The sequence below is a fragment of the Branchiostoma belcheri genome, unplaced genomic scaffold (assembly GCF_001625305.1).
Source record: "Branchiostoma belcheri isolate BF01 breed outbred unplaced genomic scaffold, Haploidv18h27 scaffold44, whole genome shotgun sequence".
NCBI classification, from domain to species: domain Eukaryota; kingdom Metazoa; phylum Chordata; class Leptocardii; order Amphioxiformes; family Branchiostomatidae; genus Branchiostoma; species Branchiostoma belcheri.
Genome location: NW_017804065.1, coordinates 941,356 through 966,055, shown reverse-complemented (window position 1 = coordinate 966,055; position 24,700 = coordinate 941,356). Strand labels below are relative to the sequence as shown.

At 41.8% G+C, this 24,700-nt stretch overlaps 2 protein-coding genes across 3 annotated transcripts in view; both read left to right on the top strand.

Annotated features, from left to right (window-relative positions):
* Window positions 1-1,118: 1,118 nt before the first annotated feature.
* Window positions 1,119-14,797, top strand: LOC109478585 (VPS10 domain-containing receptor SorCS3-like). The gene is made up of 27 exons (XM_019780247.1): window positions 1,119-1,422; window positions 1,835-1,899; window positions 2,478-2,577; window positions 2,980-3,135; window positions 3,570-3,643; window positions 4,004-4,068; window positions 4,247-4,365; window positions 4,589-4,675; window positions 5,015-5,185; window positions 5,484-5,633; window positions 5,771-5,873; window positions 6,264-6,340; window positions 6,673-6,767; window positions 6,986-7,093; window positions 7,298-7,415; window positions 7,778-7,914; window positions 8,168-8,287; window positions 8,487-8,655; window positions 8,889-9,072; window positions 9,487-9,650; window positions 9,913-10,054; window positions 10,281-10,393; window positions 10,522-10,674; window positions 11,510-11,609; window positions 11,828-11,942; window positions 12,280-12,437; window positions 12,684-14,797. Exons 1-27 carry the CDS (start codon window positions 1,135-1,137, stop codon window positions 12,755-12,757), a joined length of 3,405 nt encoding a protein of 1,134 aa, XP_019635806.1. The 5' UTR covers window positions 1,119-1,134; the 3' UTR covers window positions 12,758-14,797.
* A 1,025-nt stretch (window positions 14,798-15,822) lies between these two features.
* Window positions 15,823-24,700, top strand: part of LOC109478601 (sushi domain-containing protein 2-like) — a 9,534-nt gene continuing 656 nt past the window's right edge. Inside the window, exons 1-16 of one of the 2 annotated variants that reach the window (XM_019780272.1) lie at window positions 15,823-16,111; window positions 17,880-17,991; window positions 18,149-18,306; window positions 19,024-19,208; window positions 19,366-19,523; window positions 20,047-20,248; window positions 20,556-20,641; window positions 20,889-21,009; window positions 21,157-21,301; window positions 21,585-21,728; window positions 21,889-22,041; window positions 22,420-22,550; window positions 22,852-22,972; window positions 23,368-23,634; window positions 23,864-24,040; window positions 24,310-24,424. In XM_019780272.1, the coding sequence (XP_019635831.1) occupies window positions 16,057-16,111; window positions 17,880-17,991; window positions 18,149-18,306; window positions 19,024-19,208; window positions 19,366-19,523; window positions 20,047-20,248; window positions 20,556-20,641; window positions 20,889-21,009; window positions 21,157-21,301; window positions 21,585-21,728; window positions 21,889-22,041; window positions 22,420-22,550; window positions 22,852-22,972; window positions 23,368-23,634; window positions 23,864-24,040; window positions 24,310-24,424 (2,330 nt within the window). In that variant the 5' untranslated portion in view covers window positions 15,823-16,056. The other variant, XM_019780273.1, reaches the window with a different exon arrangement.

Sequence of the window (24,700 nt, the reverse complement as noted above, 5' to 3'; positions counted from 1 at the left end):
GAGAGGTCGGCCGTTTACCTGTGCAAACAAACACCTTTGTCACACCTGTTAATATGCAAATCACCATAGGGACGCAGACGTCAACTTACAATGTAGGGAGAGACGCCTGGTACCGGGCTTTCACCATGCTGTTGAAATAAGACCAACAGGAATAGAATAATGCCATTTGGACACGAATTTTAATTAAATTTCAAAGGATAATTTTGACTTGGTTTCAAATTGCCATATCCAGCTTTGTTTTTCAATCAAATTTTGTTCGTGATCCCTGTTTATCTTCTTAGTCTAGGCTATTGGTGCAAGAACCTCTGAAGTCAAATCATGGTGTAAATTTGGCATACCATTCTATAATGTGTACAACCAAATAGAAAACATTCTAGGTGCATGTGGAGCTATTACATTAGAAGCCTTGCTTTCACATGGCAACTGTAACGTTAGCTGCGCAACATATTTTTTTTCTTTTTGCTTGGCATGAGTACTTTTTTTATAATGTTAACGTTACCTTCTCTTTCGTCCACTCCACATTGTGACAAATATAATTTTGCCCTCTATTTGCAAAGAGGGCAGCTATTTTTTTTTTAAACTTTGGTCAAAAGGCTGTATGAGAGAGCTAGTGTCTACATTATCTGTTAATGAATATAACGTTTTTAATAGATTTTAGACTGAGTTTGTATCAGCTTATGACACAACGTCATGTTCGTAACGTTACATATTGGTATTTCGGTATTCTCTATATCGTATATGCCTGATAATGATGATGGTGATGATATGCCGCCAAGGAAACTTCTCATCCCGACCAACATCGGCGTTGTCTCGTGTATTTCATTTGCCTTCTGCATTTTCTAATCCAATGGTTCAAATTGGGTAAGAAAGGTCAAACCAAATTGGCCGTCGAAGCTGCAAGCATTACTCCAGTCGATCTTCGTGTCTTAGTGTATGGATCGTAAATTATTCCTCTGCTACCAATGGTTCGTTGCCAATTTGCTTGGTTGCGGATGCCTTCTTCCAATGGGGATTCCGTATTTTGACCACTGCCCACTACCCGCCCCCACAAACCACACCCCCATCCTGACCACCTCCCAAATCTCGCACAGAGTCTTTATTTCACGAAATCTCGCGAGGAAAAAGCAATCCAACATGGCGGCTGCGGCGGCGAAGTTGGGTGGTGTTTTTGTTTTGATTTTTATTTTCAACCCCGCATGGACTAAAATAACTTCTAGGAAGCAGTTGTATAGACCTCAAGTTGTTGAGAGATTCACTTCAAAAGACAGTGATCGTCTATATCCTCACAGATCAGAGAGAAGTACAAATATAGGTAGAGTGAAAAGCACTAAAACTCGACTTGAAAGCAGTGTTTTCGTTCTGGGGAACAACAGAACGAACCACAACCAAGCGATTATCCACTGGTCGGGAGAAAACAGCGAGGTAAGGGTTTCCAACTTTTCTAAGAAATATCCTCGGAGTATATATCTGTTGTGTGCCGAGTGCTTTTCAGCAAGCAAGATCGGTACATCAAAATCTGACCTGACTTTGCTGAGTAAATTATCATATCAGGTCACATGTTTACAATATATTACAGTATATAGTAATCAAGGGACAAAACCTAGTGAGAAAACCACCACGAACTTGAACGAAGAGGAACCCAGAACTCTAGGCAAATGATGCAATGTATTAATTATGTATGATTTGATTATAAGAAAATGGATGATTTATTAATCTAATATTTAATCTTTTTGGTGTTGTGGGTCTGTAACACGTTAACGGGCGTTACAATCTAATTGTAAAAAGGCTTTATAGATTGTTAATTTTTTGCTTGCTGTCACATGTGTCCACCCAGGCAATATTTGTCCTGACAAGAAGAATAGCCTATAATCAGTCGGTGATGGACAGCACGTTATGGAGGTAAGTGTTAGTCTATGTGTCTGTACTGTACTGTACATTCATTTTATAGCGACACATAAGGTTCACAATATCTTCGAGTTTGCCCTTGAAATAACCATACAGCAACACAAGTTTTGTGAATACTGGCCCCTGATCTCAGGTGTGGCTGGGGTCATTTAAACTGCAGATTTTAATTACAGGGTACCACAAATATATCAAGATCAACAGTATGTCAAAGAACAACAATAATAGCAAATTTCATTGCAATGAAGCAGATTTTCTACCATAATTTGTGGTTTTGATTTTGATGATTCTTTTCTTAATGATATTGAAACATGTGCAAAGGGGTTACCATGGTGATAGTCTGGTTACACCTGTTTTACTTCTTGCCCCTGGGAGTTGTATTTTGCCTGAGGATATGCAACAATATGCAGTGCTGTCCTAGTGTCTTTAATTCTGTTGGCAGGAGCAGCTGTAGTAATCATGGCACCCTGCAGGTGTGATCAGATCAGAGCTTTAAAAACATGAATAAACCAATTATATAAAATGGGATGAGGACAAGTTAGACCATTGTCAACTCCATGTTTCTCCAAACCCAGATCAACGGACGATGGCCACCATTTTTCCAATGAGACCAGCAAGTTTGCCACGGGAGCTGTGTTATCACACTACTACGTCTGTCCTATTAACAAGAACAAGGTAGGGTTCTACCAAAAATATGGTTGACAACTTGACAAATAAGTAGAAAAATTACAGCTGCTTTTTTAGCACTTCTGCAAATTTGTTCAAAATTAATATTGGAAGTTTGGGCATGTCAGGCCTTGGAAAAAATGTTGTGTATCCTGTTTCCAGACTGACCCTAGAAAAATCTGCCAACCCTAGCCTTTTTTTTTTTGGTTGGACCTCTGCAAGGGACATAAATTTTTGGACCTGATCAACTTTTTCTATTGGGACATGATCTGACACCTGAGTGATAAAACGTTGTACAATCCGTTTTCCAACATTGACATTGAAAATATAAGTGTCCTCATTTACTTTATTAAACTTTGTAACTAACTTTCATATGAAGCAGTAACTTCTTCCTTATCATTCCACCTGTAGCTGATAGTGATCTCCAACAACAAGTCACTGTACTACACTGATGATGAAGGAGAAACATACCATCTGGTCCAAAACCTGCAGTTCCAGCCTACTGATCTGACGTTTCATCCCAGCCGGGATGACTGGGTGCTAGGCTATGACTCCCACTCACAGAAGGTAACAGGGACACAATGCACCTGAAAAAGGGCGTCAGAAGGTTTAGGCCATTAATATGTCAGTGTGGACAAAGACATACTTGATATACTTAGGACATGTGATACATGATGTTACATATATACATGCATTGTGGCATCCTGTTGCCTGGGTTTGAGTCCCTAACATGTTCCAGGTTTTTCCCCTTGCAATTTGGTTTACTTATTGCACTTACTCCCATTCATCCAAATTACCTGTAGAGTGGTTGGTTGGTAGGTGACAATCATGAAAAGATATGTTGTGCATATATTTTGTCTTTTCTACGATGGTAGATGTAATCATTTCCATTTTTACATGTATAAATACTGTATACATATGTAAATAGTGATCATAGCTATTTACCTACATATATGGTGAGTTTACATTGATATATACTGTATTATATTCCCTTTGTATAGCTCTACATTTCCATGAACCTGGGACAACAGTGGAACATTCTTCACACACATGTAACAAAGGGACACTACTTCTGGTAAAATCTTCATTGTACAGTATTGTGAACTTCATTGTTAGTTGTTGTATGGGCTTCCTACCACAGCACAATGTTTGTATCCACAATGCTGTGCTCAAGCGCACTTTGGCAGTATATCCAAGATTCCAGTTGAGCCTCAAAAGATACTTTGTAAAGGTACCCTAGCAAAGAGGGCTTGTGTTTATGACTTTTGTAAGGAATCATACCAAATTTGAATATGTAAGAAGGTAATTCCGAAGAAACTGCATGATATATGTAGAGTATGAAATATATTCCTTCTTACTGTGAGACTCTGTATCCATGAAGTCTTCCTGAAGGCTCTCCATGATTGTAGAATCTGTATCTTAAACACCGTTCCAGGAGTGTGAAAGACATTGACAAGGATGATCACCTGGTCCATATGGAGGTGTATGACAGTCATGCAGGTGAGGTTTGGCATCTTACATTCATTAGATCAGTAGAAGAAGAAATCTTGTGGCTCATTGATAAAAACATGATAGCCTTGCATCACAAAGCTGAAATGTGTAGTATCTTTCATAGTGCTGACAAATTCTTAGTAGTTGTATGGATAATATTCTCCCATCATACTTCCTTTATGTCCAGGTGGATATCTGTATGTAAGCTGCCTCATTCCACACTGTTCCCACAAGAATGCTCACCGGGGCCTGGGTGCCATTGACAAGAATTCCTTACTGGTTCAGGATGAGTACATCTTTGTTGAGGTACACTTACTTATGGTCTTAAACCTTCAGCATGCTAAGGTAGCCATTTGTCACCAACTTGACGTTGGTTATAGGGTTAGGCAGAAGGTTAAAGAGCTATTTTTATAATTACACTACAGATATTTTCCACTCGTGTCAGCAGAAAATTTTTCTAGTTCTATTTCTGTACTAATAGTTTTGCATCCATGTGTTGCTCAATGATTTCCTTTCTTTTACCTCACAGAAATCTGCAGTTGAGGTGACCATGTATGTGTCTTGGAAGAGAGGTGACTTCCAGAAGGCAGTTTTGCCGAGGAATGTAAGAGCTGAGGTAAGATGTTTGGCATATTCTTGTCTTGCAGTAAGTAACCTTGTCACATATAGCCAATCATGGCCTTCTGACCTCCCCCAGACCTTGATCGGGAGCAAGGACCTCTGTGGTAGGAATTTGGACAACAAGTATGCTTACTACTAGTCTTCCAAAAAATTTTGAGAAATCAAAGTAGGGAAAGTCATTTTTTTCTTAGATGGAGTCAGAGTTATAATAGTATGGAATCCAAGTTACATGTACTCCCAAACATGTACTCATTACGTATATCAAGTACTGTTACCATAACAAAATGGATGCATAAATCAACCACCCATATTCCCACTCCCTGTTTTGTGGTAGGATTTCCACATCCTCAGCACAGATGAGGAGCAGGTGTTCTTGGCAGTGAACCACCGTGACAACCTGACCAGTCTGTACCTGTCTGACACCGCAGGGGTGTACTACGTCCTCACACTGGAGAATGTGGTCGCACTGGCCCTTCCCAGTGGCTTCCTGGTGGATGTGCAAGAGGTATGGTAACTCTGTGCAGGGTTGATTTGTTGTGTCGTGTTGTGTTGTGTTACGTATGTTACAATCTGCTATAACTTTTATCAACTTTGTACATACTTCCATCAAAGAATGTTGATGATTTCAAGTGTTTTGTGTAGACTGGACCTTTTGATAAACTACATGTAGCTGTTTCCTGGCTAAATAAATGAATGAATGTGAAAATGAAAATTCAAAATGTGCTGTGATGTATCTAAATGTGTTACATTGGTGAACATTTTAGACAGTTGTTGTATTCTTCCATCTTTCTGCTTTTATAAAGGTGAAAGGCCTGAAAGGAGCGTTTGTGGCAAACCAGCACACACCCAGGAGAAACCCTCGGACTTTCATCACATGGGACAAGGGTGGGGAGTGGAGCCTGGTGCAGGCACCAGAAAATGACATCCATGGACAGCCTTTTAACTGCACATTGGTATGGCTGTAACCTCTGTTAACATGTATCTGCCACTTTGAAAAACAGCGTGTCTGAGAGATCTCTTAGTGCAGGTTTGATTTGGAATGACGTGATGTCTAAGTATGACATGATGACCTTTTTCTTTCTCTTCCCAGCCATCTTGTTCGCTCCACTTGCACATGGACTTCAGCAAAACCATTTACCACATTCCCTCCGTCATGTCCAGGGAGTCCTCTGTGGGCCTGGTCATGGCTCAAGGTACCCACTGTGGAATTTTCTCTCTACCAGTATTTTCTTACCCTCCCTCATGAGGAAGCAAAATAGTCAGCACAGTTGTTGTATGAATGTTTCAGCATAGGACAATATTGGAAAACGGTTTTCACAGTTGAGCAGTAATATGTACTTGTACATGTTCGAAAGTTGTCTCTAATGATACCAATATTAGGTTACTAGCATACAATATATATGGCATTGCCCTAACCCTAACAAGCCTATACATTTTTGTACAATAGGGAGAATATATAAATTTTGAACACTCATAACATATGATATTGGTGAAGCTTCTGTAAAAGATCTGTAGAGATTTTACATTAGTCTTACATTTTCAGTATTGTTTTGACATTTACATGTATTTAAATCTATTTGTAGGTAATGTTGGGGATGATTTGGACTCCATATCATCTGATGTCTTTGTGTCACACAATGGAGGACTGACCTGGGATCAGGTGAGTCGGAACATGAAATATATGTAAGCAATTTTGACAATATGGAGGTTAACAGAGAGTTCACATGAAAGAGTTGAATCATCATGGGATTTTATTTCAATAAAGAAACTAAGTTAGTACCCAACCTCCTGATGACTTCAGAATTGATTCATCTTAAGTTTACAATCTCATAGAATTCTCATTGTGATTTGTTACATAATAAATATCAATCTTGTATGGATACATATGGGTAAACATCATCTAATAGACGTACAATTACATGTACCATGTTGTCAAATTGTTTTAGGAGAGACTAGGTTTGGTAACATTGGCATGCTTAATATTTGTTGCAGGTATTGGAGGATCGTTACTATGTGGTGTTTACGGACCATGGTGGGGCAATTGTAGCAGTGAAGCTGGAGTCTGGCAAGCCAACTGACACCTTAGAGTAAGTTCTACACGTGTACTTCATCTGTGTGCTCTATTGTTGATTTCCTGAAAAATCAGAGAACTGACAAATTAAATAGTTTTGATCTTGTGTTGATAAGAAAGAGATAAGGGCTAGAGTGTGTGTTGTCAGTTGCAGAGAAAGCGTTTTCTGAAACGTCAGAGAAACATCCAGCATATCTTAACCTTTGATTTTGATTGTGTCTGTGTATTCCACAGGTACAGTTGTACAGAAGGGCAGAAGTGGGAGTCCTTCAAGTTCACAGACACCCCACTTCTGATAGACGGGGTACTGAACGAGCCAGGGGAGGCCACGCTCATCATTCTGTGAGTAATCACCGTGTGTGGCTGTGTGATTGACTCAAAATCTGAAGGTCCTGAGTTTTAACCCCTATAGTCCAAGTGTTGTGCCCTTGAATTGATAAGGTGATAACAGAGATATGAGTTTTCCAAACATTTTGTGTTAAGTTCAGTATTTAATGCTTTTATCATAATTGTGTCAATGAACTAACTTAAAAGTTTTCCTCCCAGGGTGTTTGGTCACCTCCAGGCCGACTCTCGCTGGTACGTGGTCAGACTGGACTTTCGCTCCATTCTGACCGCCAAGTGTACTGACCAGGACTACACCACCTGGACACCCAGTGATGAGGTGGGATGTCCACTTTGTTCTATTCTTAAAAAAGTGAGAGTGACCTCAAACCAGTTTAGCTCAGATAAACTTAATGAACAGCTGAGGTACTCTTCCACCGGTCATGTCAGAGATGACAGCCGCAGTATATACAATGTACCTGTAGCAGGGAAACTCTCCCTAGCTCTTTTTATGCTATACAGTGAACAGTGATAATCATGGTCAAAATTACATTGTGGGTTTTGATAATAGGATGCATACATTGTAGCTCTTTATTTTCAAGTGGTGAGTGAAATGCTTTACACTTTTCATTTTCAAACAGTAGAAGCGTGAGCATAACATGAGGCTGTTACTAAAAGTTTGTATTTTGTGTTTGCACACAGCTGGGAAGACAGTGTTTACTGGGTGAAAGGAAAGTGTACGAGAGAAGGAAGGTCGAATCAACGTGTTACAACGGGAGAAACTACGAAAGAGAAATCAACACAACTATATGTCAGTGTACACCAGAGGACTTTGAGTGGTAAGGATTTTTTGTACTCAAGTTAAGACATCTCTTAATGAAGTTTGTTGATATTCTTATTATTGACCTTGGGACACCTTTGACCAGTTGCTGACATCACACTTAGACTTCAGATTGAAAGTTTGGTGTTAATTATAAGCACTTCACTTTTGTGTCTGGCAACTTCGATATTTATGATGTCATTTACCATCACTGATGAACTTTCATTCAAATTGTTATTATCTGATTGTGTATTTTTTTTCTTATGTTTCAGTGATTATGGTTTCCAGCGGTCCAGTAGTAACAGGACGGTGTGTACTGTTACTGACTGGTTTGACCCAAACCAACCCCTGGGAGAATGTCCGGAGGGACAACACTTCTCCAGAAGCTCTGGGTAGGCACATACATGTACATTACCACCTAAAGCTTCTTTAGGTTTTGTCAGCATTCTAAAGACTTAATTAATGATAGGTAACTGTAAATATTAGAAATCATTTTGTAGAAATAATTCTGCTTGCGAAGTCCAGTCCATCATCCCACAACATCATATAGTTCAAACCTTGAACTGACTTGTTATCATTCACTTTTACCAGGTATAGGAAGATTCCATCTGACAATTGTACAGGGGGTGTTACGGACCAGTACAAGCCCAGACAGGTGCCGTGCCCACTGCAGAAGGCAGAGGGGCTGCACCTGACAGCTGACGTGGGACCTGCTGCCCCCACACATACTAATGTAACCTTCCACCTCACACAGGACAGGGTAAGTGCTATTATATGGATGTTTATCTAATACGCACACCTGTCAAATGATGTAGGTATAGGTCTGGACTCGAACATCCAGTGTACATGTAAGGTTATAAAGGTACAGGTCCAGTATTCAGACTCAGTCACTGATGAAAGATAGTGTGATGCTACCTCATACATAAGACTCTTTAGAGAATTTTATCCATATGCTTGATTTATTTTGTATTTACACATGTTTGGTCGTTTCAGGGGTCTAAAGCCAGCACCGTCTACACATGGGACTTTGGGGACGGTGTCGTCACCTCCCAGCCAGGTCTGATGAACAGCTCCACCCAGGTGCACAGCTACGACACGGCGGGAACGTACGCGGTCTCCGTGTCAGCCAACAACTCCGCAGGCTGCACCTCTACCAGCATCTACATCAAGGTCAATGGTAGGTCAATTCGGATGACCCTATGTTCCGAACATGTCAGAACATAGGGGAGGCTTAGAGTTAGGGACATTGGAACATAATAGTGCAACCAGTAAATCATTTGTGAGGAGGATGGGTGCATGTTTTGACCTGTTCAAATGCACTTCTGCACTTTGGTTTAACCCTAGTTCAGTTTAATTAATCCTTTACAAGGTGACACCAGCGTTTCCACATGTCCCTGTCAAGCATGACGGGATGAAGCTCGACATCCCGAAGTCCAGTATCCTCCTCGCTTACTGCCTTAAGTGTCAAAGAAGGACGACCAGGTTTATGACTCTCATCCGGTTTCCAAAGAAGAACTAAGCCACTTATTTCCTTGTGACACATGACCTGCCTGTGACCTAAACTCAGAGTGTTTTATTTCTCTGTCGACAGATAAGATCACCACCCTGAAGGCCTGTGCACCATCAGCCATGTGTGTGAACAAACCCTGGAACTTCACTGTAACCCCATTGGCTGGGGATGGTCATGTGCCAACAATCAGCAACCAATCAGGGCTCGGACTCATCCACTATGTGTGGGACTTTGATGATGAAGAGGTGAGAAGAGACTCTCATCTTCTGCTTTTTTAAGATGACAGTGAACTAGGGCTGATTTTTAAGACTGTTGGGTTGTATATCAGGAGGTAAACACAGGAAGAGAGGGACAAAGGTCTATACTTTTGTAGTCCATGAAAGAAGCTGTTGCTGGTGTCTTGAGACTGATATTTGGACAGTGTAATGATGAAACCCAGAAGAAAACCCAGTGTCTTGCTGAAAAGCTCTCAATGTTGATGTTACTTTTACTTGATGTACTGTATAGGAGACAGACACAAAGACCCCTCTCTTGTCCTGGAAGCCATCCATGATGCACACATATAAAGAGACAGGTAAATACAGCTGGACAGTGGAAGCCATTAACCCTGTCAGCAGGATACAACAAGAGGAGGACATACAAGTCTATGGTAGGTTCATTACCCCTGGTACAGAGGTACATTTGTATTGTGTTAAAGTGGAATATGCATAGAACCACTGAGAAATGGACAATAATGAATAAAGCTAGAAATTCACAACAACTCTACCTCATTTAGGGGAAAGATCTTTGGTGTTTTTATAGCAAGTCACTTCTTTTCAGTTTTGTATGCTGTTCACGTCTGTAACAGTTACATCCTCATGTCTCCACCTTGTCAGATATCCTGAAGACCCTGGAGCTGTCCTTCACAGCCACATTAGACATGGCCAACAAGGGAACAGCTCAGTGGAGACAGCAATTTGGTGACCTGTTAGAGAAACAGCTGCAGGAGGCAAGTGGTTTCCCTTCTTACTTAGAATGTAGGTTTTGGGTTCGAATCCCTAACAGGTCCCAATGACATGATTTCTGCACCATGTGTAGGTGCCGAATGTTCTGACATGATTTCTGCACCATGTGTAGGTACTGAATGTATCTGATGCCCACCTGGCTGTGACAGTGTTCCCCTACATCCCCACACGGGTGCTGGTGTCTGTGTTCCCACCCTGTAACCTCACCGCAGAGCTGTCAGTACCGAGGGAGAACAGCGCAGAGGCAGCAAACTGTGTGAATGAAGTATGTTTAATGGGTAAATTAATTACTGTACAGAAAGTGTTCATACACTTAAACCTGGTCAGCCAACCACCTTCAGTGATAAGCCACCTTAAACAGTTGCATCCAATTTTACATCATAAGTTAAGACTCACTGTTAACAAACAACTGTCTTAGACAACCAGCATCCACTTGCAGTCCCCATGGGGCATTTATACATGTACCTCAGGCAACACCTGTCCAATTTAATTTCTTGGTTAACGGATTCGCCCGCTTCATTTTTTTCTGATTTGCAAAAAAATTAAAATTCAGAATCAACTGCTAAATGCTCTAAATTTGCCCTGAACAGTTGAAAACAGTCCTTTTCTTCTTAGTTGTTACAGTTATTTCATCTTTCAATGCAGTGGTATCATTAAAAGTTCAAAATTCATTGTTTAAATTTTGAACCAGCCTGGTGTGTTGACTTCATGGCTCCTATTGTACCATTTTGGGCCATAATAGGATGCCTAGGCCTGTTTTTATTTTTTTCGCCTGCCCGCTCCATTATTTTTCTAGAAAAATCCGTTAACCAAGAAATTAAATTAGTGTGGCCTCACTCAACAATAAAAATTGATGATGATTGAAAAATAGTTATGTTTCCTACTCTACAACTCTCTACAACTCTCCTTTGATTGGTTGTTGAGACCAGGTTTCATTGCAGTACTGTTTCACAACATGACACCTACTGAAGTATTTTGTACTTTGTAGTCGACCATGCAGAAAGTCTGTGTACTTTTCGTTGCATCAATATAGTTTTCTACATACATGTCTAATACCACCACTGATTTGCACAAACCTTGTTATTAACGTATTTTAACAGCTCACAAAGGCACTAAAGTCTGCTGTGGATGCTGACAAAGTTTCCTTGAGCCTTGCTGGTGGTTTGATAGTAAAGGCACTGAGAGTGTACGTCTTACAAGGTAGGTTAACTCTACTTTAGAGGACTGTCGTTTGTTTATTTGCCTGAGGCGTGGGGCACAATATCCATACAGAAATATGTGAAATACTTCAAAAACACACAAATGATAACTACCTACATTGTATATCCTACCATTAGACTAAGTTGGCATAATACTGGTCAGGAACAGACCAATTAGACTGCTGTGTTTTCATACTGCTATCATGTTTCATATTCCAGAATGTGCTCCTCCGATTCCTGAGCCACAGGGTAGTTACCAGTCTGTGATCATTGGAGTTTTAGTCCTGCTTGTCATCATCCTCCTCCTTCTTCTGCTTGCTTACTTCTGGAAAAGGTGAGGTTATGGAAAGAGTCAAGCATCAGAGTTTTTACCATGGTGTGCAGAGGGTTTGTTTTCTTGCCTGACTGGTGCTCTGTTCACAGAACATGTGAGAGAAGTAACTGTAGTCTGTTTACAGAAAATGTGAGAGAAGTAACTGTAGTCTGTTCACAGAAAATGTGAGAGAAGTAACTGTAGTCTGTTCACAGAAAATGTGAGAGAAGTAACTGTACTCTGTTCACAGCAAACATGAGAGAAGTAACAAATACTGTACTCTGTTGACAGAAAACGTGACAGAAGTAACTAGAACTCTGTTTACTGAGAGAATATTAAACTGGTTCTCTGTTGACAGAAAACGTGAGAGAAGTAACTGGTACTCCCAGATGCCAGCGCCGACGAGCCTGATGAACGAGCAGGGAGAGATGCTGTCCCCGGCGGAGGACCTGCTGGACCAGGAGATCACAGAGGAGGAGTTCCTGGACGACATCGAGGACGACTCCTTCCAACCAGGTGAGCTGGGGGATTGGATCATGCATGGGGCACCTATTGTCTGCTTATTTGTATTACAACATGGTCACATTCATCGTAGACCGTCGGATGATTTTGAGGTCGTAGGATTTTTAAGCAGCCTGTGTTAGAACCAATCACCACTAAGACTGCCTTTTTGGTAAAAAGACAGCGGAATGTTGAAGGATACATGACTCAAGAATGCCCACAGTTTCAAATTGTTTAATTTTTGATGTTCTATGCTTTCAGTAAGCCAACCAACCTTGGTGATGATGTCAGGGGTCGGTCCAAGCACTGGTGGAGGAACAAACATGCCTTGTTAACTGTGAATCAACAAAGAAGGAGGAGCAGCCCACAAGGTTTAAGCCACCATTGTTGCATGGAAGGGGATCGTTTTTCCTTGTCAGTTTTGTGTGTGCGTTGGATGGAGATCTAATTTTGCTGTGCTTGTCAATCATGTTCAAAGGAGAGGAAATTAATTTACTATCAGGGATTGGCCACGTTTTTTAAGTTTTCTGGCATTCTGTAGCTGTGTGCTGATAAATAAATGAAGTGACCAATCAAAGCAGATAGAGGACGAGAAAGTCATTTACTGAAGTCAGTCAAAAGGAGCTGAGAAACAGTTACTGCGGCTTCCATGGTAACCGTAGTCCATTGCAGCTGTCGATCATGTGCTATATACCTTGTTGAAGTTATAATTGTTGCAGGTTTTTAAGAGTAACAAGGATGACACCCAGGCTATTATAAGGGTTGTCCATCCAGAGTGGTTGGTATATTGATGACTATTGCAGGTAACTGAAGGCCTTCAAACTGTAGGACAGTTGAAAGGCACGTACAGACTGAAATAGAGTGTGCAAGTACATAACGCAAGAGACAAAAGTATGTAACCCTCTATTACATATACTAGGTAACTCGCTCTCTATTAGTCTAAAAGGTTCCCTGCATCATTCCAACCTCTAATTCTTCCATGTCAGTGTATGTAGTAACTGTATGTATAACAAGTGTTGTTGCAGCTTAGTAAATACTAACTTTGGTACTTGGCTGTACATATTTGATATCTACATATAACTGTTGTGGAGAGATTAACCAGACAATTTTTCTTGCCTGGACATGCAAAAAGAGTACAGATAGACGTGATGTTATGTAAAAGCCACAAGTACTGTAAGTGAAAAATGTAAGCTTTGTCAGGATATGTATGCAGTTTTAATATAACTTATTTTAGATTAGATGTCCCTTCTAGGTAGAAGGCAATACTTGAGGTGTAGAGGAAGAAAAGTAACAATGTACAATCAAATGCATAGAAGTGACATTATCAATAGATGCAAAGTGATTTAAAGGTCTACATATAATTTTGAATACTTGATTTTATACCACATATATATTAATTTTGCCATTGTGCTAAAAATAGAACATACGGTGCCAAAAGTTGACAGATGCTGATATGGTTTGCAGAAAAATATTAAGCAAACATTATTGTTATTTTAATGGCATCTACATGTACAGCCCTGCTTATTTCTTACCTCTGCAATTTTTATTTTGTCATTCTATTTTTGCTTTTATTTCTATTTATTTTTATTTATTTCACAGTTTTTAACATGACTTTAGTGGAATAAGGGTTGCAACAGCAGCTGTACTGACAGACTTGTCACACCTAACCTTCATCTAGCTACAAGCAAACTTAAAACTATCTAAGCGATGTTGCCCCTACTGTACTTGGTGGCAATGTTTCCACACACTTTCCAAATAGTTTGTATTTCTATACATTCCATTTTTGTGCAAGTCCTACTCTAAGTGTGCTTTTGTTGCTTTGCCTTATGGAGTGAAACCATTCCTGAGAGTGTTTAATGTGTCGTTTTATAAATATGAATTTTGTATTGTGACATGAAGCTGAGGGTGAGATATGTAAATATTTGTCATGTTGCTATTTTTGGCAATGCCTCAGGGGTGGAAGTATTTCTTATTCTTGGAGAAATCGTTATTTTTCTTTGTTAAATCTATACGTTGTGACATAAATACACTGCAAAGGTTAAGGGGTAAGTGTGCACATGCACGAGGTCAAAGGTGAATGCCTCTGACTTGTATGAACACAAGCTACATTCTGTAAGAGCCAGAATGCACAATGTTAGCAACATTCCTGTTGAAAGTGTAACACATCTATTGTATTACTCTTGATGTTATCATAAAATATATGACATGTGTTATTTCATTTATGATTTTCAAAGAACTCACTGATGGAAGTGAACTTTAGAATTTGGATTTTAGATTTCTTGAAAGTATCTAGAAATATACACCCATGAATTGTGCACTAGATTGGACACTGCATGAAAATTTATGCTTATGTCTTAATTAAAACGATTGTTACATTCCATGGAGAAATACCGTGAATTGTGCTCATTTTATCATCAGGAAAGCTACAATAAGGCTCAAGAAAAAATGTTGTGTTTCCAGTTACTTGACCTACCCTGGCAACACCTTCTTAGTGGTGAAGGTGCTGTGGGGGACGCTATGACAAATGTTTTTGTATTCTATAAAATGGTATATGAAGGGCCCTAATACCAGCCTCTGCTGTTGAATGCTCCATCTCTAAGCCATAGTGTAATCTGTGCACAGGTACTGATTGCTACTGTAGGTAGTTTAGATATGTAGATATTGTGTAGTTCTTCTGTAGCTATTGTTATTCAGCACCAGGGACAGATACCACTATTGCAGCGACCTTCCCTTGGTACTTACACAGGGCTCTTCTCCCACTAGTGTTCGGCACGTTGTATCTTAAAGCGCGCCGGCTATTCAGATTTGAGCCGCTGTCTACGAATTACGAAGGCCTGATTTCGCCTTTAAAAAACAGGAGCACGCAGGGCCCCATTCGAGTCAGTCACTGATGGCTGTGGCAGTTACAAAAGCACTGGAGTTGTCAAGAGACATGCTCTACAACGCCCTCTAACAACAGACATTATGCTGACAGATTTTCTAGTTTTAAAGAAATTACCCATGGTGTAATTTGTCAAATGCTTGGTAGCTCATCGGTCGTAGTCTTGGAAAGGGGGCGTTACTACGACCACAGGATCTACTACATCATGTAGTTCAGGATGAAACATAGCCAAATTCGCCAATTTAGTTTCACTCTTTCGTAATACTTCCGTGACCGATATGCATATTTACGCATCGAGAAAGTTAACATCTACGCTTTCATCTAACTTTCTCCGCAGAATGCCAGGACTTAATTTGTTGGCCTGGTGTACATACTCAGAGCGACATGTCGCTAGATCGTGCAAACAAACCTGCGACCTTTGCATTCCGGCGACAAACTTCTCTTATCAACCACATTAAAACACTAAACAAACATATATTAACAGACTTTCTTTTCTGGAGATCTGTAACGGTACAGACTGAAATTTTGAGTTCTGGTTTAAGTAGATAGCAATGCACATTTAGGCCTGGTAAGAGACAAGAGATCTCTAAGTCGTGATAGCCCTGGTCACCATACTGTTAAACATTAATCTTTCAGAACAAGATTGACTTCGCCAACAATACCGGCGTCATCCAGGCAACCGTTATTAGTTGAGCCTAGCCTGGAGGTTGTTTTCAGTGAAAGCTGCTCGGTGACTCCCCCGGGGGAAGAGACATGTTGGCGGCGGTGTTTTCTGTGGTCCTGGCCGTGTCGTGCGTGTATGCACAAGGTTGGTGAACTTCCTTTCAACGCTGTTATTATAATCTGTGCAGAGGGGGATTGGAAACTTCTCGTTGATCATTAACGACGGGAACCCCCACCCCACCCCCAGCCAGGCTGCAATAACATTTAGAGTTTGGGGGAAAGGGGTGTGTGTGTGTGTGTGTTCGTGCGTGCGTGCGTGTGCGTTTGTTTGTGTGAATTCCTAAGGATAGAGAAATTCAAAAATGTTTCTATCTGAAAATGAAATCAATGTATACCTATTTGAAGAATTGGTAGAAGACCCCAATCAAATCATTATAATCTAATATTTCTACTATTCATGATTCAATCATTGGAAGTGAATATACATGTAGGTCCCATGGCAATTGTTACAACCGTTACGATGTCTCGTCATGCAACGTCACCGCGCACGTTTGTTATTCCGTAGTCGAACGGCTGATTTGTGATGGTTGTTCATGTTAGTGACAGTGCAGGGTATAGAAGGTCAGGAGATCCAATGTTTGACAACTCGCCGCCGACGTCAGTCAGAGAGAACCGCCATTATTGTCCTACATGGATCACTGGCGGGACACATCGGTACTTTCTATCTCACAATGATGGTGGCATCAATAATTCATGCCTATGGTCAAAATAGAAGCTGCTGATTTCGTACGTCAGATCGGAAGATTCAAAAGACCCAAAAGACGACAGGCGAAGTAACCGTTGAACCGCCAAAATTGGAGTTGTGTGTCCCTTTGTTTTATAATTGGATATGATGTACAACGCCGAAGTACGATTTAAAAGGCAAAACACACAGAACGTAAAAAAAAAAAATTCTCTGAACTTCGTTGGCCGCTAAAAATCCCCAACACCGATCATACAGTGAAAACCGTACTCAGGTGCTTCCCGCAGGTTTTGTTACGATGGCCAGAAAGCCTGGAGGGAAGGGTATGTACATAACTCCGGCCGTGTGCTTAGCGGCAAAACATTCATCAAACATCGTGTGTTTGTGTGACCGGGACATGGTCCATGTTTCAATCAGTTGGAGGTTCCAGTGACAACTTAACAGTATGTTCACGTTTGGTGTGTTGTTGATTATTTCGCATTGGTTAGGGGTCGGAATTGCACTTTAAAAACCAATTTGTTATATTCCTGTATAGTATCTGTTCTTGTATTAGTCTATAATGTCTCTAATTTGAATGATTACAAAAAAGAACACCTCCCTCTATAACTTTATGTCTTAAATTGATACTTTCTTCATTAGATGTCTTTTAACAATTTAAAACCAGTACTCGCTTCCCTGGTCGTGTATTGCCCGGGTTAAGTCTTTTGGACTTTTACCCATGAACTTTGCATAACAGCGATGAAAGCCACCTCTTAGCTCTTTTCAAGATAACAATTTTGAACACGTACTTCCCAGGCTGACCTTCCCTGCGTACAAGGTCATGTACGGCAGGACGTCTATCCCTTCTTCTTCTTCTTCTTCAAAGTACAGGCTCATGACATCCCTATGACCTATGTGTACATGTAAGAACAGTTCTCGTTCCATGCACTGAACAGGTGGCTCATGTTACTGTTGAAGGCTGGTGAAGACCCGACCTTAGGGCATGGGGTATGTGGGACACGTCAGTCACACCCTGAGACGACAGAGACCAATGCAGCTAGATGTGTGAGTGTGGGTGTGTGTGTGGGGGGGTGCGTGCGTGCGTGTGTGTGTGTGGAAGAAATATGTTCTTCCAGATAATTAAGATTAAATACGACCCAACTCACGACTTATGTCTATTACTTTTACGTAGATGAACGTTTGCCGATTATCTTTACCCCAACTTTCGGCACTCTCATGGGAGGGGACGAGCTAGTATTCACAGCGCCAAATATCACGTCTAGCGGAGGACAAGTGTATTGCAGGTCAGTAGGCACGTTTGATGAGAAGCTAACCATAAGGCCGTATCCTACATGAAGAGAAATGTAATGAACAAAATTCTTCTTATCGTCCAACATAGATTACAATAGATAGGACATAACAATAAACAGAAAACTGGAACTACTTTTACCTCAAACACAGGTTCGGTGATGTTGACCAGGTGACTGTGGCAGGTGTGGTCGCACCTGACGGACTCACCAGGTGTGTGACACCTGTCCTGTATGAGATCGGCCGGGTGCCCCTCCAGGTGTCTGTTGACGGCGGTTCCACCTACGGTTATGGCGCCAACTTCACCGCAGGTGAAGCACTGGTATTATCAGTACAGGTCCTGTGTGTGTAGTCCAGTTCGAATCCCGGTTGTTGTCGCTCCCGACATGTGCGCTTCTTAAAAGGGTCGCAGTCTTCAGGACGGGACGTTAACGTAAGCCACTTTATATACAGATACATCATCAAAGCTTTACCCATCGATGAAAGAAATTTTTCAGATACTCATTTATATATGTCACTGACTTTTCCAAAAATTTCATACAGATTTAATACCGATTGCTTGATTTAGATTTTAAGTAATGTTCTACCTAGATGACTAACCTTCATTGGCAATAAAAATTATCTGTTTGTTAACGTCCCACCGTTTCCCTCCTACTTCAAGGTTCACCAGACCATGACCCTATTATCAATAAGCAACTTTCAGATGCACTTCACACGTTTATAACATCTACAAAAAGATTTACTTCCGGCTGATCCTCTGCTTTTCCATATTGTACTAAGCTCTAGTTTTTACGGTATTTACATGCCTTAGCACCTTTCTAATCTTAGCTATTTTTGTATATAGATGTACATGATTCTTAGCTTTTCTTGTTATTCAATTGTATTTGCTGTTTGACATGTATATTGTATGTATGTATGTATATTCTATGTATGTGGTCACGCCATCAGCTGATTAGCTGCCTTGTGTCCACATTGTATTGTCTTCGTCGCAATTTCAATAAATAAATAAATCTGTTTGTCCTTTTCAGTGCTTGGTTTGTCAGGTGTCAATCTAGTGAATATCAACTCCAACTGGCAGCGGCCCATCAAGTCGGCCACCTCCCCGCTGGACCTGCCGGCTTGGCGGGAACTCATCCGGGAACCGCTGACTATGACGTGGGACCGGGACAGTCTGGACTCGGCATCGGTCGATGTAGAGCTGTGGGGGTACAAGGTAGCCACTATACCACGCTTCTTCTAGCATCTTGATGGTATATTTTTATCTATTTACCTCAGGTTTCTGGCATATCAGTGACGCCAACGCTGTAAAAGCACTCAAACAAATCTGCCTCTATTCTACCTACCATAACGAAATCGTTTCTACTTTTCAGGAGGAAGGGAACATGGCGTCGTGGGACTTTATGTACACCGTCGCCAGCCAGGTCCGGAACACCGGCAGCTACACGTTCACTCCGGAGTCCAGACCGGACAGCGAGTACCATATAGGCTCCATAAGGGTCTCTGCGTACACCGGACAGGAGGGACAGGCGTGAGTACCATATCGGCTCCATAAGGGTTTCCGCGTACACCGAACGGGAAAGACAGACGTGAGTTTACTCTAACGTAAAACCCCAGAGCCGACCGTGTCCTCCCGACCTTCTTCAGACCATGGTCGGCGAGATTGCCAACTAGTCTTGTTTGTCGTCGATCTGCACCAGCTGACTTTTAAACCAGTGATTTATATCATTCAGGTACAGGTACACCAGATGCTCAGGTCCAGACCTGTACATGTACCTAAATAAAAGTACAGGTACAGGTATTTTGTTTGTTTAGTTTGTTTTCTTGTTTGTTTGTGGGGATGTTCTCGCGCACCTTGCTGATGCGTGGGGATGCGATGCCCGCACCTTGGCCTTGTAATTAGAGGAGGCATTTAACCAAGACCATTATCTTGCCATTTGGGTTTGTCCTGCGCAGGAAAGCCCAATGGACACCAGGTCGTCTGTCACTATTCTTCTCCTCTTCTTCTTTTCTCATCTGTTTACTGGAACGATTACTTTTTGTGACGGCTGTAGGAACGTTCGTGCTCTATGGAGCAGTGTCCACGCCTTGGCCTGGCAGTTGGAAGAGCTGTTCTACCGGGACCCTGTCTCCTGGTCCGCCCAGCGCTGCCAGGCCTGGCGGGAGGCGGAAAAGGAGCTGCCGAACTTCGTTCCCGACATGCCCCCCTGTCCATGTACCTTAAAACAGGCACTAGTGGACACCGGACGTTTTCAGGTGTGTTTATTTTGTTTCTCTCTTTCTTTCTTTGTTCAAAGATATTAGTTTGTTTTCATACGTTTATAAAAAGATCAGTCATCATTAGGATATTAATGATCACATAATTAATCAGGCAATATTACTGGACAAGACATTTTGAAGCAACAGACGTCGAATGCCATCCAACATTGTGCATCATATCCGAATTACTTATCTATAAATGAATAAGAAACATTGATGATCGTCCAGTTGGATCATCAAAGGTATGAGGTCGTGGAACTCTATTTTATCCGGCTTAAACCATGTATAACCTTTGCCACCACAGGCGGATCCTGGCTGTTCGTTGATGGCTGGTAGCACTTGTACTTACCACCCTGGCGCTGTGCACTGTGTACGGTCCGTTGCTGCAAGGTAAGTCGCGTTTCGACCATGCAAGTTTTGAATCGCTTACACATCTGTAACATTGCACAGATAAAGTATGAAGTATGTAAAAAAAAGCACTGACAAAAGTCCTTTTCTAAAAAAACACACACTCCGCAAACTTTCCAGGACTGTGATTTCCACCATTTTGTCACAGAAAACATTGACCTTAGAGAAACATACAGCTCCTCTTGAAAGTTTGGCATGATATGTTTTTGACCACCGCCGCATCCTGCAGCCCTGACGGTGCGGGACAGCAGTGCTGTTACGCCGCGGACGGGAGGGAGTTGTTCACCGGTGACACGGCCGGCGGTAGCACCCCAGACAGAGGACACGTGTTCGGAGCACCACCTTACAGGGTAAGTCGGTACTGCTCCTAGGTAGCTTCCTCTTGTATTTGGCATTGGGGAGACATAAGGCAGTGACTTTTCCCTTCCATTTGGGTCTTGAAAGGGGGACATCATTTTTTCATTTTTCTAATGTAGACTGTTACAATTCGTTCCCAGGTTCCGCCTAGAGTACCGTCCTTCTCTCATTGGCTACACGATGTGGTGACGTTTTACTACTGCTGCCTGTGGTCCGATAACTGTGACGTGTACTTCGAGCTGCGCCCAACTGACGACTGCAGCAGATACGTCCCGCCTAAGGCTGGTAGGAATTCCATAACCACAGACCACTAAAGGTCAGACACAGGAAGTTAGATCCCAGAAGCTGGTCGGGTGCCAGTGGGAAAATGCATACTCGTAAACATGTTAGGCACTGGAAGTTAGTTCCTAGCTGACAGGGAGCTAAAATGAAGTTGGCTGGGTGTACAGAACAGAGCAATTCATAATAACGACTAAGATTTAAACAAGAAGGTAGGCACTATGCTTCATAGAAAACCTAGAAAGACTCCGTGAAATATTTAGCCTTGCGATCTGTATATGAACTTTAGGCGCCATGTTTGGAGATCCTCACGTCATCACGCTGGACGGGAAGAGCTACACGTTCAACGGTAAGGGCGAGTACACACTACTGCAGGCTGATGACGTCAGGCTACGGATCCAGGCCAGGACGGCACAAGTGTCGAACGCGCAAGGTAAGGGAACGACTTTCATTCAACACATACTACACGCAAAAGTAAGCACACAGATACTATAACCTAGAGAGGCAAAAAGAGCGTATAGTCTTTAACTATATATTATGTTTCTACGTTGATGATATAAGAATCATCGTCAGCGATGTTGTGCTTTTGCCAGGCAACCCTGTACAGGCCACTGCCTGCACTTCTCTCGTAATGCGCGAGGGGGAGTCCGACACAGTAGAGGTCCGGCTGCCGAGTGCCCGAGATGTGGATGCTCCTCAGGTCCTGGTGAACGGCGAAGTGGTGAGCGGGACTCTAGTGTTGTCAGGTAAGGCCACGTTCACATATCTGTATTACTGACATTTGCTACTGTGTAATTTGTTTGTGTTTGTCTGTGTGTCCGTAGTACAATAGGGTTACGGGAAGTGATGGGAGAAATTATGTAAACGCAATATTGACAGGAAGGTGAATGGGGGGTCAGTGACAGTGGAGTATGTACATTATCAAGCATGGTTTGTTAAGGACTTCAACCCGTGAACCGGCTACCTCACTTCCTCGATCCGCTCAAGAAGAGTCAAACCGCAGAATTTATCGATCCGATCCCACACGGAAGAATGATTCTTCTAAGTTCAAACAAGGTTCAAACAAGGAGGGTTAACCTCCTGGATAATCTGATCGTGGTTTCCCGCTTTATCTTTTATTTCAGGTGTCTTTGTTATATCTAATTCTCCGTCCAACGTGACCGTGCACTTCCAGTCCGGTGTCGGGGTGGAGGCCCGGAGTGAGGGCGGCTTCCTGACCGCACTAGTGCTCGTCCCACCGAACCTCAAGGACAAGGTAGACCAATCAATCAATCAATCAATCAATCAATCTTATCCAAACAACTCGAATTGTGGATTGTCAAAAGTCTGAATTGTTTTGTTCTTGCAAGTTCGATTTATAAGGGATTCGGAATTCACCATTTCATCATCAAGTGTCTACTGTGGTTTCTGAAGTTCCCGTTCCTGTTAAAGTTACGTATTTCTCTCTTTAATAATATTTTTGTTTAGTGATGCCGTGGATTCAATCTATTTCTCTTGACTGCAGCACCACTGTGTACTGTTTTTTTAAATGCTGCAATAAAAATGTGTTTGCTCAGACGCAAGGCCTTTTGGGAACGTGGAACGACAATCCTGACGACGACTTCACAACGCCCTCTGGCGACACAGTTTCGAGTACTGCAGACCCGATGACTGTTTATAACGACTTTGGAGCATCGTGTAAGTCTTTAACTTCAAATATGTAGTTTTTTTCGTGTTGTACGTGTACTTTTTGTCGCATTAATAAAGCTTCCTATTTAATATTCATAACTGGGCTGAGATCAATCAATTAATGTGGAGCTCTGTTAAACACCCGGGGAATATGGACATTTCAACACTACATTTATTTCATACACCTTTAGAAGTTGTTGCACACCGAATATAAATGTAATATAAAAGTTGTGCACCTTTAATAGTAATGCCCATTTTACTCTTTTATGCTGTTTTCAACTTGGTAGACTAAAAAAAAACACTAAAATTTCGGACATACTAGTATTCATACATTCATTCTAGTATTCATACAAAGTTGTAACCTATTCTTCTGCTGTCTTTCCCCTCACATTTGCTTTCAAAAGGGGCGATCACAAGCGAGACGTCTCTCTTCGTCTACACCATCCAGGAAGAAGTCATGTACGCCGAAAAACATGACCCCAGCTTCACACCAATAGTGAACCCACCACCCTTGCCTGCAGAGTCCGCCGAGGGGCGCAAGATGGCGCAAATATGCGGAGATAACGACCAGTGCGTGTTTGATTTTACCGTCACAAGGAGCGAAGCCCTGGCAGCTAGCACTCGCTGGGCGTATGACTGGTATCAGGCCGTCAGTAAAGATACAAGGAAAGGTGTGCGTTGCTGTATTTTTTTTCGCTGTTGAATCGCTTATATATGCATTTCATCATAAAATTAAGTGAAATATAGTAAAGTACAATATCTCTTTCAGTTTTATAAACATGTAATGAGGATTTTTTTTATCCTCATCCTCTAGAGCCGCTGATCAGCCAACATTTTTACAGATACTTTTGTTGTCTGCAATTTACTAACGTTAACGTCAGATACGATGTCATGTTTCAGTGGCGAGTTGCCCGTACGTCCCTACACCCGAGCATGGCTCCAAAGTTGGGGGCCCGAGCTATGTGGAGAACGGCACGGTAACCACCGCGTGTAACCAGGGTTACGTGTCTCACCCCACACGCACCGTCACGTGCAAGGCGGACGGAACCTGGGACGGTGTACCTGGCACTTGTGTCGGTAGGGGGCGCTATGATCATTTCTCTGATCTTGTTTGTGAATACTGATTTGACTAAAAGGATAAAATCCTCTGAGGACCCCAAAACTGATGAAAACAAATCAATTATCCAAGGAAACAGCATTATGGTTGCTAACTTTTTAGGAAATGGTCGGAAATTGATGCGCGCATAGATGTCATCCATATAATCTTTATCTTTAGTAGCTCGAGAAAAGGCTCCACAATTCACATCTTATTCGCATTCGCTTTTGACCATACACTTTTCGTACAGCTTCCAGCGCTAGCACGGCTGCAGTTGCGGGAGGTGTGATAGGCGGCGTTGCTGTGCTGTGTGTTGTGATAGGACTGCTTGTTTGGAGGATGCGGGACGACAAAGAGTCAAAACGGTAAAGCACACCATCACTTACCGCAGGAATATTAGTTAGAATATTTGTATTTGTTGCAATGTAAAAAACAACAGCTATCGGTATGTCAGCATGTTGATAATAGCAGCATTCAGGACCAAGGACAGGACCAGACGTCATCTGGTAACGTTTGTTTGTTTCATTGTTTGAGCCTTTGTTTTTAAAGCTTCATGAAATACTCAAATAGAGCACGGTGGATGTCTTTCACAAACTTCTGAATATAAAGAAAAATGTGATTGTTGTACTTTGTATTGCTCT